This window comes from Strigops habroptila, chromosome 2, assembly GCF_004027225.2.
Source record: "Strigops habroptila isolate Jane chromosome 2, bStrHab1.2.pri, whole genome shotgun sequence".
In the NCBI taxonomy this organism is placed as follows: domain Eukaryota; kingdom Metazoa; phylum Chordata; class Aves; order Psittaciformes; family Psittacidae; genus Strigops; species Strigops habroptila.
In genome coordinates this window covers 21319416-21332236 of record NC_044278.2, presented here as the reverse complement: position 1 = coordinate 21332236, position 12821 = coordinate 21319416, and the positions used below count along the sequence as shown (strand labels likewise).

Here is a 12821-nt window from a genome sequence, read left to right as displayed (position 1 = left end):
CTCGAGGAAGTTTCCTCCAAAGGAGGTGGAAGGAATGGAAATAGCCTGGAAATGTGACCTACCCCCCTCAAAACTACAAGACACTTTTTCCAATGACTCCAGGCCGCCTTCCAAAATAAGCCTGAACCTCTACACCTTGAAAATATTCCCCCTCCCCCTCCACGTAATTTGTGGATGAGGCTGAGACTTTTAGAGGGTTTTCTTTCAGCCCAGCAGGTGACCTGAAAGAGATCCCCATGCACTGCCGACCTGCCAGGGCTGTGGAGGAGGTCAGGAGCAGGAGTGAGAGCCCCTGGCACATGGGCTACCACAGCTTTCAAACTCAGTCCCACACAAACTGGTGCCCCCTGTCATTTCACACCACTGCAAAGCCACTGTTGCCAGCAGCCTCCAGCTCACGAACAGGAAACTGGTTATTTGAACACCTCCAGAAGGTTTCACTGCTACACCTTCAGCCCCACATCCTTCCTGGGCTGCCCTTCTCTCTCTGTTCACTTGACTGCAAGTCTTCCCTATCTGTGGGCTCTCTATCACCCAAGGCTGTCTGGGTGCATGGGACACAACCTCTACCATCCCCAGCTCCCCTCAAGGACAAGGGACCCATACAGCAAAGCACAGGGGTGTTCCATGATGGATTAATTGCTTGTTCATCCAACCTCTGGCTCCAGTTTTGTGAGCTCCAGTGAATGGTGCTCCTGACCTCCCCTCAGCAGTAGTGCCTTTGCCATGACAGGGACTGCAGCAACAGGCAAGTCCCCCTCTTTTGCACCCGTCTCTCCAGTTGGCTCCTGGACTACTCAGCTCTGGCTTTGATTTGTCCTGAGGGACACAGTAAGACCTTCTGGTGCTCTAGGACCTGCATCCCAACCACCACTGTTGCTAGACCAAAGCAGACAGATAGATCAAACAGTCATGCTTTGTCCCAGGAGACAGAGCTGGTGGTGCTGGGTTGGGGTGAGGGGAAAACAAAGAAAAGGGGATCAGCCTCAGAAGGAACTGATCAGGCTGAGGAGCTGCGCACACCCTGCCCTCCTAAATGCAAACCATGTCCTTGGTAATCCCATCCACCTCTCCCCTGCTCTCCTTCCCTCTATCAGGCCACCAGTGCACACAGCCCCCTTTCTGCTCTGGAATGTGTTCTCCGAAATTTAATCTCAGCACGGGGCTCAGGCCAAATCCCCTGACAGATTCGGCCCCGTGACAGCCCCCTCCCACCACCTCGGAGCTCAGCAACTTTCCCCTCGCCTCCTCCTCCCACCCAGCCTGGCCTAAACATTTCATTCCTGATTAATGTAGCAGTGACAAGCCAATAGCTCTTGGCTTTAAAGCAAAGCCAGCCCCCACTTTGCACAAACATCTTCACTTCTTCATTTTCTTAAGGCTTAGCCCCAAACTCCCCCTTGCTGGGAAGACGAAGCCCTTTCCACGCCTGGGGGCTGTCACTGCCAGGGGATGGTGAGCTCATCTGCACACACTTGCTCTACCAGAAACTGCACGGGTCTTTGGGAAGATCGGACTCTCCATTGCCTAAGCAAGGGTGGCTCACGCAGAGCCCCACTATCTCCAAGCAGGGCATAGGGGGCTGCCCTTTCTCAGATGCATCCAAATATAGCACTTTCTCACATTTGAGCATAACATCTGGCCAAAACCAGGTGCCTGTAAGAGAAGTTCTCCACTCTAAGACACCTCCTCACACACACACAGGTCTCCTTGGTCTGTGGCCAATGGCAGAGGGCAGCAGTGAGGAGCATGTAAGCTCAGGGATAGAAGCAAAGTCCCTTGCTCAGAGCTTTAGCTCAGAAACAAAGGGGCTCTTTGCTGTCATGACACTGCACCATCACAGGAAGAGGACAAAGCCCTGGAAAGGTAGAGCACGCAGTGGTAATGAATACAGCCTCCTGCCTCTTAAAGACAGAAACCTTGTTACAAGTGCTTTTAGATACGCTGCTGTCCTGTCCACTTCTGCACCCACCTTACCAAATGAGGACGGCACAGTCTCTGCCTTCAACATCTCCATGGAACTGTTCTCCCATCATCCCTTTCCCTCACCTTGCCTTTTGGCAAAGGATCTTCCCAGTGGCACACAGAGGACCACCAGCCACTTCATGCAGGTGCTCAGGTGCACCTCCTCACCACAACCAGACTAACCTCGCCTCAGTGTGAGCGTGGAGGCTGGTACATTGGCTATGGTGAACCCAGGGGCAACACAAAAAAGTGCAGGTCCCATCACAGGACAACAGGGCAAGGGACTTCAATTTCTGTGTGTCAGGAAGGCAGTAAAACTTAGCACATGCTGACCCAGTGCTGGCAACAGCCCTGCAGCAGCCCAGGCAGTGGTTTGGCCATCAGCACCAGCAGGTACTTTTTGCTAACCTCAATCAAGAAGTCAGCAAACCAGATGAGGCAGCATGACACTCAGGAAGTCAACCATGCACACAAACCCCATCACTCAGTTATATCCTGGTCTTGCAAGTACTGTCACTGCAGGAGGAGGACTGCTTGGGTCATGCTAGGCCACAGTATGACAGCCAGTCCACAATCAAAAATACTACAAAATGGCCTAAGCCAAAGGAGACCCCCCCCTTGATGCCAGCGTGAACAAGTGAGTATGGATGAGTCTCTCAAGATGAGTGAGTGATGGTCCAAGCAATGCAGGGGATGACAGAGGATGAAAACTACTCACTAGCTAACGTGACCACTGCAGGGACACTGGCAATGACTCCTTCAGGCACTCGAGCAATGCACTGGTATCGCCCCACAGTGTGGTTGTTGAGAGCTGTGATGACGAGCTTCCCTCGCTCAATGTGGATGCCCAGCACTTTGTCCGATCCAGCCAGCTCCCTCCCGTTCAGCCTCCAGGTAAGGTTCACTCTGGGGGGATCCACCACACACCCCAGGCTGACTGGACCCCCAAGCTTTTGGACAATGGAGGCAGGTTGCACTGTGACCTGCAGAGATTCACCTGCACAGAGGGGAAAAAATGGGAATAAGAAAGCTCAGCGAGACTCAGCAAAAGACAGGACAGAGTTAAAAACCACTGTACATTTGGCATTCCCACCACTTCTGCTTGTGCTGCACCTTCCCCTTAGCTCCCCACACACCCACCCTTGTGCTTGGAGATGCACACCAGCCCCACTTCTTCTCAGTAGCACCGGACAGAGATGTCCAACTCTGACTGTATCCCCTCCTTTGGAGGAGTGTTTGAACCCAGACCTTTGGTCAAGGCTACTGAGGAAGCAGTGGAGACTGGAAAACGCTCTGTGCTTGAGGCACAGCTATGCTATGCAGCATCAAGGCAAAACGTTTGAAAAATGGAACAAATGGGTAAACCCAGAAACTCACTCAGTCTGGCAAAGCAGCTAGCGGCTGCGAGGATGAGGCAAGGGATGGCGGACATGGGTCTCTTCTTTCCACGTGTCATTGCTATCCCATGCAGTGTGTCCTGGGGTGCCCAGGGAAGGGTCCCATAAGCTGCCTCAGGAGATGCTGTGGGTGTGCGGCAGCAGATTCCTGTGAATGACAAGAGACATGATGGATGAAACCCTCAGACTTCCCTCTGCTTTCCAGCCCTGCCTGGCTTCTCTACCAACATCCTTGAACCCCCAGGGGTTCACCGAGCCAGCGGCCTGAGGAGGCTACAGACACTGGTGCAAGCACTTCTCTTCTCCAGCCTCTCCCCCAAGCATGGCTGTGAGTCTCCCAAGACATTCCCATCCTCAGTTCTCGGTACAAATCTATGTGTGTGCACACAGACACATATTCCCCATTTCAGACTGGGTGCAGTGAATGCCTGTACTGTGCCAGCAATGCACACCAGGCAATTTTCAGGATCAAAACACAAACATTTCCAACAAAGTATCACTGGAGATATTCACCAAATGTTGCTGCCACTTCTTGGCTGTGCCTGGAATATATTCCAGCCTGAACACAGAAATAAATGCGTAGTACAAGTCCCAAACCACACTAAAACAGAGGTGATCCTGCAGTTTCACAGCCTTTTCCTGGATACTGGCCATGTTGCTGCTGGGCATACCTGTGTTTCAATCCAGATGGGACTCCTTAGGGGGTGTAAAAGTTTTTCAGGACATCTCTGCAAGGAATTATTCTAAAGTGGAGGGGACACTTTTGCAGGAGGGAAGAAATGCCCAGTTCTAAATTTGTTTCAATTCAGTGCAGTGCACTGAGGGCGGATTACATTGATTTGGCATAATACACTTTTATTCTAAACCAAGAGACCCAATCTGTGGAAAGATTTCAGATTAAATGTTCTGCCTGAAACACACTGCCTATTTTGAGTTGAGCTACCCTGTCCGGACAAACCACCATGTACATAGCCAAAAGCATAAACAGTGTCCACAAGTCTTGAAGCCCAAGACCTGTCACAACCCAGGCTGATGTGGAGAGCTGCACCACAGCAGCTCTTGTGGAGAGACTGTCATGAACAAACGCTAAACCAGACAAGCCAGGTCAGGGGGGATTGAAGATCAAAGTGGCTGCTCCAAGAGACACCTCAGACATCAGAATGAATTCAGCTTCAACCAAGGGCAAAGTTAAGAAGAGACCTCCCTCTATGGACATCGTAACACAGCTACAGGATTTTTGAGCTTCCTCCAGTTGCAGCACTAAGAAGGCGACCTGCAAGTGCCAAAGGCATTTCAGAACTGCTCCTGTGGCATGTCTACATTGGCAGGGAAGAAGCCCAAGACCAAACCAGCCATGGCAGCCAGCCCAAACAGCAGTTGTATTGCCTGCTCTCCCTGCAGGTACACAATGAGCTTATTAGCTGCAACCACCATCCCCGAGAGAACCCGGACTCTGCAGAGCAGTATTTCCTACTTCCACCACGGCCACTGCTCAAGCAATCACCTGTTTGCTTTCCAGAACCATCTCAGTCGAAAAGAGAGGACAAGTCCCTTCAAGCACAACTTCCAAACTACCTAACTCCTGAAGTAAGGATTGCCAGCCTCCCCATGAGATGTTCAGGGAGTTGTTCAAGGCAAGGCTGGTTACTGCTAGCAACAAAGCACAGCATTTGGGGAAATCTCACCAAGCTACTCCTAAATGACTCTGCTTGGTCTCTAGTGACAGCAAAGGTGCAAGAGTGCAATACAGGGTAATGTCCATGGCCAGCAGTGCTGAGCTCCACATCACAACAGCAAGAACCCAGCCAGCCAGCTTGCATGCCTCTCTGCAAATTGGGCTGTCCCTCCAACAGCCTCACAAGCTGTCCTCTTCCCGCCACCATGCCCCAGAGCACTGCTTAGCTGAGAAGCCATGGAGGAGACATTCATATAAAGTTGAAGAGAGGTAAGGAAAAGAAAAGCCTCCACAGAGCTTGGGCTTTGGGCATCAGGCTGGGCACACTCTGAAGGCACACAGAAAGATCAGCTAAGCTCACATTCTAGCTCCTGCTGCCCACAGCCCTGTACATGTGAAAACCCTCTGTGGATAATCTTCAGTGCCAAAGCTAGAAGACAGCAACTTCCCTCCCAAGCACCTCATCCTTCCCGGCATTCACTCTCCTCACCCAAGGAGAGAAGAGAGTCAACAATTTATCTTTGAAGAGTTTCCCCTGTCAACCAGCACACACTGTTGCATGAAATCCTTTAGCTATTGTCTCGGAGACCATCTGAGTTACTCAAGTTCACTTCTCTGTGTAAGACAGCCACCAAAGAACCCTTTGTTATGCCACAGCCATCTTGGGCAAACCACCACTGACCACAGCCACAGAAGTGCCCGAGGTCTGTCCATACCAAATCATGCACTGCTGACACTGTTGCTGATGTGTGAGCTGATGTACCACTCATCTAGAAAAGACTTCAAGTTAGTTTAGGCTTAAAAACCCCTCACACCATAAGGGTCTACATTTTACACCAATGTAGAAGAACAGTTTAGGGTAGGACTTCATGTCTTGTTCCTCAGTGCTGGAAGCCCACAGAGCAAAGCTGACTCATTCCCTTCTCTACATGGGTTTGGCAGCAAGAAGGGAAAATGTTGGATGGAAAAGAGCTGCTCCTTGGAGCCCATGCTGGGGGAGGGGGCAGGCAGAGACGTTCCCAACCAGACCTCCCTGCAGCTCTGCGTCGCACAGCGCTTCTGGCCAGAAGGGCAAAGCCAAGGGCGCAGAAACGTGTGATAGACCCTTCGTGAGCCTGGACCACCCAGGCACATCCATGAGACGATGAAAGTGGCTGCCCCAGGCCTGCAAAAAGATGAAGGGCAATAGGTGGGGAGAAAAAAGGAGAGATCAGAAAATTTGGCCATGGCACTGGGCAGATTGAACAGTATTGAGCACAGACTGAGGAGAGAAGGTGTGTTGCAACAAGTGCATGGTACCTCCCAAACCTCCAGGCAGAGTATGAGCTCTAAACAGGGACATGTGGCCATTTCTTTCACAGCTGAGCGAAGTACAAAAAGTAAATGGCCAGCATAAAAATAATGAGGAAAATGAATGAAAACGTCAATTCCAAAAGAACTACTAGGATCCAGGGCCAGATTTTGAAATTCTCAGCTTCCACAATTGAAGCCAGATTTTCAAAAGCATTCAGTTCTTGACACGCTGAGCTCTCCTAAATAGGCAACCAACTTATTTCGATGCCTAAATGGGAACTGACCTCTTTTGAAAACGCTGCCCTTCAGCAGCCTGCAGTAGTGCAAAGCAAAGAACTTTATTAATCAGGCAGCTCTCGATCTGCCCAGTGTCCTGCAAGCATCACCGGAGCAGGCTGCAACAGGAGAGGTGGGAAGCAAAGGAGGCTCCAGGCACTCCGGCTGCCTTCCCAGAGGCAGTGGTCCTGGACAAGGGGCTGCTGCATGACAGGGTCCTGCTCTGCTGCCTCCTCTCCCCAAGGCAGGTAAGGTACAAGACGCCCCTTGTGCTGACACTTCTGCAGCCAGGCTCAACAGCTCCTGCTTATGTGGGAAAACAAAGAGTTAAAGTAATTTAAAGAGCTTCAAGGGGGGCAGGGAAAACAAAAATTATTTGTTTATTTATTTTTAATTCTTTCCTGCCAGGTTAAAATAACAATTTCCTGTCAGTGGAGCTCTCAGTCCCTTTCAGACAGCCCAGTAAATCAAAGCAGGGGCCATTAGGAGAACAAAATTAATGAGAGCTTCATCAGATAGGGAGGGGTGGTGGGGGTGTAAAATCTGTCGGCTCCGCTTCCCACCACACACCTCAGCGCGCCGAGGCCCCCGCGCAGCCCCAGCGCGACGGAGGGCACTGCACAGGCAGCGGGGCAGGGAAGAAAAACCAGAGGTGAAGATATAAAAGGGAAGAAAGGCCGCGTGTGTGCAGGGGGGTGATAGAGCTCGAAAGGAAAAAGGGATCTGAATTAGGCACAGGCAGCGAGAGAGGTGTTTGCTGATTAGAAACTGAAGGTTTTACTGAGGAAATGCTGCTCACAGCCCCAAGCCCCCTCCTGCTTAACGAGGGCCGGCCAACCCTTGTTACTGCCACGCTGTCTGTAATTTACAAGGCTCCCAAATAGGAACCAGGCTCTGCCTCAGCTCTGGGGCAGTGTCCCCACACCACACACCCCAGCGCAATGGGCAGGCTGGGGGGAAGCAGAGGCAGACTGGGAGAAGGTGAAAACTCACCAATGCACACGAGGATGGTTTGGGGTTCTGTCAGACAGCCGGACCCTGAGCACCAATTCCTGCAGGGGAGGAATGGTGGGAAGGGGAAGGGGCTGCTTTGCACTAAGGCAAAGGCTGCAGCAGCTCAGGCCCAGCTACCAGCTGGGGACACTCTGGGTGACTGGAGAATTCACTGCAGCTGGTCTCCATTTCAGACAGGTCACGTAGGGACAGTGATACTCCCAGTTCTCTGTTTTATACGTTCAGAGTTAAGCTCTTCAGAAGCAGCAATGTCTTACACAGTGCAGTTAGCCAGTTTCACTTTTTGTAATCATTAATGTTTAATACAAGACAGTATTTTTTTGTTGTTGTTCCATAAAGCTTAAAGCACTGAAAAAGAAAATGTAAGAGAGTAAAAAGCCACAGTACCCTTTTGCTTTACAAATGCAGAAACCTGAGCACTAGAAGAGGAAGCCGACCCAGCCCAGGTTATACAGTAAAGCAGCAGCGGGGCTGGAAGCTCTCTAACTGGGACCTCCATCCCATCAGGCAAGTCTTTCTTGGATCCCGAATCTTTCTCATCATGTCTGAAAAAAGCCACCATACAACTGTATAACCTTCTAGCTGAAAAAACACTGCCCAGGTGACACACCTGAGCAGGTCAGCTGCAAAGTCCCCGCATGATTCCTGGGCATGGATGGCAATCTGGGCACCCCGACTGCTTCTCCCCAAACCATCAAACAGTAACATCCCAGAGAGCAAAAGTAACCTCCACCAACCCCCATCCCCACTCCAAAGTATTAATTTCACACTGTTCAGTTATACCCACTCTCTCTGAAAGGTTTGGAAAAGGAGAGGTTTGCAGCTGGAGAAATGCTTCCCCTCCCATGTAACAGTATGGGCATCCAAAGGGGATGGAGGTGTGGATGCTGTAAGGAGAGGCAGGATCCCGAATGGGAAGTGGGTGGTGTCAGGAGGGGGCAGATAGAGGCAGCATCCAACATTACATCACCATGCTTAAAGTCAAGGAGGTAGCAGAGTGTATGTGCAAACAGGGATAAAAGCTTGCCTGCTTCCCTCTACAGCACTGAAAGCTCCTGACTTCAGAGTGCATTAGCTCTGTTAACATAGCCCTTGATTAACTGTGTGAGGAGCTCTCCCCCCACACTCCCCTTTTTAAAGTGATTAGGCAAAGAAGAGTCTCTTACTGGCTACTTATGAGCTCAGCCAGTCCATCAAGAAGCCACAACTGAGAAAGCCTGGGATAAATTCATACTCATAGTTGGGAGAAGAAAAATAGTGAGCAAAACCTGGGATGGAACCACCACCACTCAGATGAGCGAGTTCGCCTGTAAACCGCCAATCATGCATGGGCGCAAGGTGACCTTAAAAAGGAACCACAGATCTTCTCCAAGCAAGTCCTATGCAGCTCAGTAGTGACAGACACCTCTCTGAAAAATAAACTGAACTTGCAGGTAAAACAGCTCTTCTTCCTTGGACACAACTGCTCATGAAAACCAAACCAGCAATGAACCAAGCAAAACATGCACTGATCTTTGTGACTCTGCTGTTTTGTCTTCTTCAAGATGAAGCTACTGCCCTGGGCAGCTCCTTTCCACAACAGCCTGTGGTATCACCAGGGAGGGAGCTGAGCATGCTGGCTTCGAATTAGCAACAGGATGCAAAGCCTGCTCATCGCCTGTCTGACTTCAGCCCGTACCCCCGAAGCCGCAGTGCCTGCAGTTTCTGGCACCTCTCCATGTGACAGCTCCTCCGAAACGAGCGCCACTCTCCAGCTGGCATCGATCAGGCTGACTTTGCTGGGCCCCAGTGAACCCCTTCACGCTGGCATTTCATCAGCCAGTGAGCGTGAGGTTGCTTGAGGAACAAAATGCCACCCTCATGCTGGCCACGAGCTCCCAGTGTCATCGTGGTCGTGGCACGACAGCAAGTGTGGTTTGCCTTGGGCAATGCCTGTGGCATGGTTGTCCCAGAGTGGCTGGAGCTGCGAGCCTGAGCCAGCCCTGCTGCAGGCAGCCCAGGGATGTAAGGATGGCCTTACCCCATGAGCTACACCTCCCTTTTTCTGCAGCTACGAGGAGAGGAGCCCTGTGCTAAACCAGAGGATACATGCTAGCTTTCGCTGCCCCTTGGCGTGCCCTGAAAACAGCTCCAGCCCTTGAAAAGACAAGGCTAAAGCATAAGAAAGAAAGAAAACCCGCGTCCTTTCTTCAATATCATGCTCCCCCCATGCCCTAGACACTTAATTTCCCTCCTTCCCCCCGGCTTCCCCCTCCATTCTGAGTAAATTCAATTTGACAACCCTGCTAATTGGATAAACGCTGCTCCCTACGCTCCTTTAAGGCTGCCCGCTTTTCTCTCCTTGTTTTTGGAGGGCGATTGTGGCTGTTCTTTAACATGAATTCCATCTGCTTTATTTCTCCTCTGCCCATTCAAGACCCCTCCTGAATATGTATGAGGGGCTGCATCCTCCCACCCCCTTTCTCCTCCATCCCACCTCCCTCCCTCATCACACCCCCCCATCCCTCTCCCTGCCCTCTCCCATTGCCCGGGACAATAACCCCCCAAATGCCCCCTTCTCCCACCCCGGCCCTTTTTGCTTTAGATAAACACAGGCAGTGTCAAGTGTGAGGAGCGGGGGGGAAGGATGGGGTTCAACTGCCAGTCAAGCCTCGGGCCCTCAATGAAGCCCGGAGGCCTACCCTAATCTGCTGCATGCTTGCCATATGGGAGCTGTGTTGCCCTGGGAAACACTAACAGGCAGAACGGAGCTTAATAGAGTCCATATTCATTGTAATGCAGTGAAATGGCTCGAGGGACTATTGCCCCTTGGGTCTGTTTTCATTCTTCTGTTCCCCCTCTTTCTTTTTTTTCCTCTCTCTCTCTCTTTTTTTTTTTTTTTAAATAAATTTTTTTCCTCCCCTCCTTCTCCTCCCCCACCCGTTTTTTTTTTTCCTCCCCCCCCCCTTTTCTTCCATTCAAAAGGACCAAGTCCCTGGAGAGCTCTAATCTGGAGAGGCTGGGGGCTCCCCAAAGGGCTGGCCGGCCAGCGGGGCAGGAGCAGGAAGGGGGAAGGGAGAGGGTGGAGGTGGCGATTAGGGAGGCGAAGGAGAGGTGGAGGGCAAGAGGAAAGTAGCAACTAACAAGCATGCAGCCAGCCAGCTGTCAAGATGCTGACAATGCTGCTCCGGGTGTGAGCGCTGGCACGGAGGCTGGCGCAGGGTCCTGCCGGGGAAGCGCTCGCCTCCCATCGGAGCCTCCATCCTCGTCTGCCGAATGCGGCACAAGCGGCGGAAAGAAAGAAAAGAGAGAGCGGGGCACAGATGGAGCGTGCTGCACAGCCTCTTCAGAAACAAAGTGCACCTAGGAAACAGATGTTGTTGCTGCAACAAGCCCCAAGCTGCTGGCTGCTCGCTGGCTCCTTCTCCCAAGCGCGTGAGGGGGGAACGCGGCCCCACAGCAGGATGCCTCTCTGGTCAAAACCTTTCAGTCCAGCTTCAGTCCCAACCCGGGACAGCTGCCACAGCTTTAGACCAACTTTTCCTCCGCATTCCCCATCCTTCTCATCCTTGGTCCACCTGTAGACTCTCCAGCTAACGTCCTAATTTAAAGAGCTGACAACTTCCAAAGGAAGTGCACGTCTGCAGCACTTACTGAGGGTGCATCTGGGGGGCGGAACATCAAATGTCAGAAAATCAGCAGAATTGCTGGTATCGAGCTCCTGCGTGACCCCAACCAAGGGTACAGAGGCTTGCAGCTCAACCTACTCTCCCAGAGTTGGCAGCAGGAGAAAACAACAGGATCCCCTTGGAAAACCACATCAATGTAGCCACACACTTGAGGAAACCAGTTATCCTCTCTGGAGCATTTTCAGTTTGTCCCATGCCTGCTACCAACTCAGCTCATGGTGCAGCAAGAAAGTCTGGCTTATCTGAGGCTTTGTAATGGGACAACATTGCATCTTCACAGTGAGAATCTCTTCAGAGGAAGCAGCAGGAAAGGGGTCACCCATTGACACAAGTGTGGTGTAAAAGAGATCTTCAGTCTTAGAAACAGGGGATTTACTGCACTGTATTACTCACCTGAAGCATCCTACCTCTTGCCTATGAAAATTATACCTGCTTCAACATTCGTATCACAACTAAAGCCACTGATCAGTGTCAATGCAATCAAGAGCTGCGGACAGATGCTCTATTAAACAGAGTGTGAAATTCATCCCATATCCTAGAGACTTCACACCCCTGGCTAGAAGGGTTCATCCCTTTAGGATGTTTTATACAGACAGTAACAAAGTTTATCTATGTACACCTTTTCCTGTTGGGACCAAGAAGCAAAGCATGTAACAAGATGCTGGGAAAGGGGAAGAGCATGCACCTGGGCAAGGAAAGCCCAGGGGAGGGCTGCGCTGGGGACCCACAGGATGGGCAGCGAGCACTGAGCGATGCTGCTGGCTCTGCTCCGGGCCCCACCATGCCGAATCCCTCACCAGCGCGAGCCGGGTGTCAGGTTATTCACTCCCTGTCAGCAGCTGCAGTGGAGGAGAGCGCTGGGAGGGATGGGCAGTTCCCACCAGGAGCTGTCATCGCGCCGGCACAGATGTGCCTGTGGCTAGTTTACATTAGTCAGGGCACTGCTTTTGTTTTTCCCCTCTCATCCTTTCCAAACTAAAAAAAAACCCCAAGACTTGAAGTCTGAGGTTGAGGCTCTGATCACTTCTTGGGTTAGGGAGAGGTCAGAGAGGAGGCAGGCCCGGCAGGCGCAGGGAAAGTGATGCCGTGCAAAAGCCCTCCAAGATACCAAAGGAAAGCTGGTAATAAAGGTGGCAGAAAGGAAAAGGGAGGCAAACTAAATGGAGGTGAGAGGGTCAAGAAAGAAGGGGAAAAGGGGGAGTTGGGACTTTGGCCTATTTCCTTACACTGCATTTGTCCCCACTGCTCCAGGGGCTGGACAGGCAAGGAGCAGGTAATGCCACGGCTTTGCCTTGCCACATCTCAAGCAAACACCCCTCCTCAGCTGCTACTCTTTCACTTGGTTTAGGTGAGGGTTACTTGTGATAGCAAGAAAACCACTCCTGCTCTCACCAGAAACTCCATCCTGCTCCATGACAAAAGTTTAATCAGCAGATGCACTTCCATAGTGTGCTCCGGTCCCAGTGAAACAGTATTTTCTCATAGGGAGAGCAGGATGCTTTCCTCTAAAGCTGTTTTCACTCAGCTCTGCTC

At 51.4% G+C, this 12821-nt stretch overlaps 1 protein-coding gene across 2 annotated transcripts in view; it reads right to left on the bottom strand.

Annotated features, from left to right (window-relative positions):
- The window catches only part of BOC (BOC cell adhesion associated, oncogene regulated), a 55634-nt gene that overhangs the window by 20875 nt on the left and 21938 nt on the right, over positions 1-12821 (bottom strand). For both annotated transcript variants that reach the window (XM_030477332.1, XM_030477333.1), the window contains exons 2-3: positions 3343-3510; positions 2684-2962 (exon numbers count right to left, since the gene is read on the bottom strand). In XM_030477332.1, the coding sequence (XP_030333192.1) occupies positions 2684-2962; positions 3343-3421 (358 nt within the window). In that variant the 5' untranslated portion in view covers positions 3422-3510. The remainder of the gene's footprint in view (positions 1-2683; positions 2963-3342; positions 3511-12821) is intronic.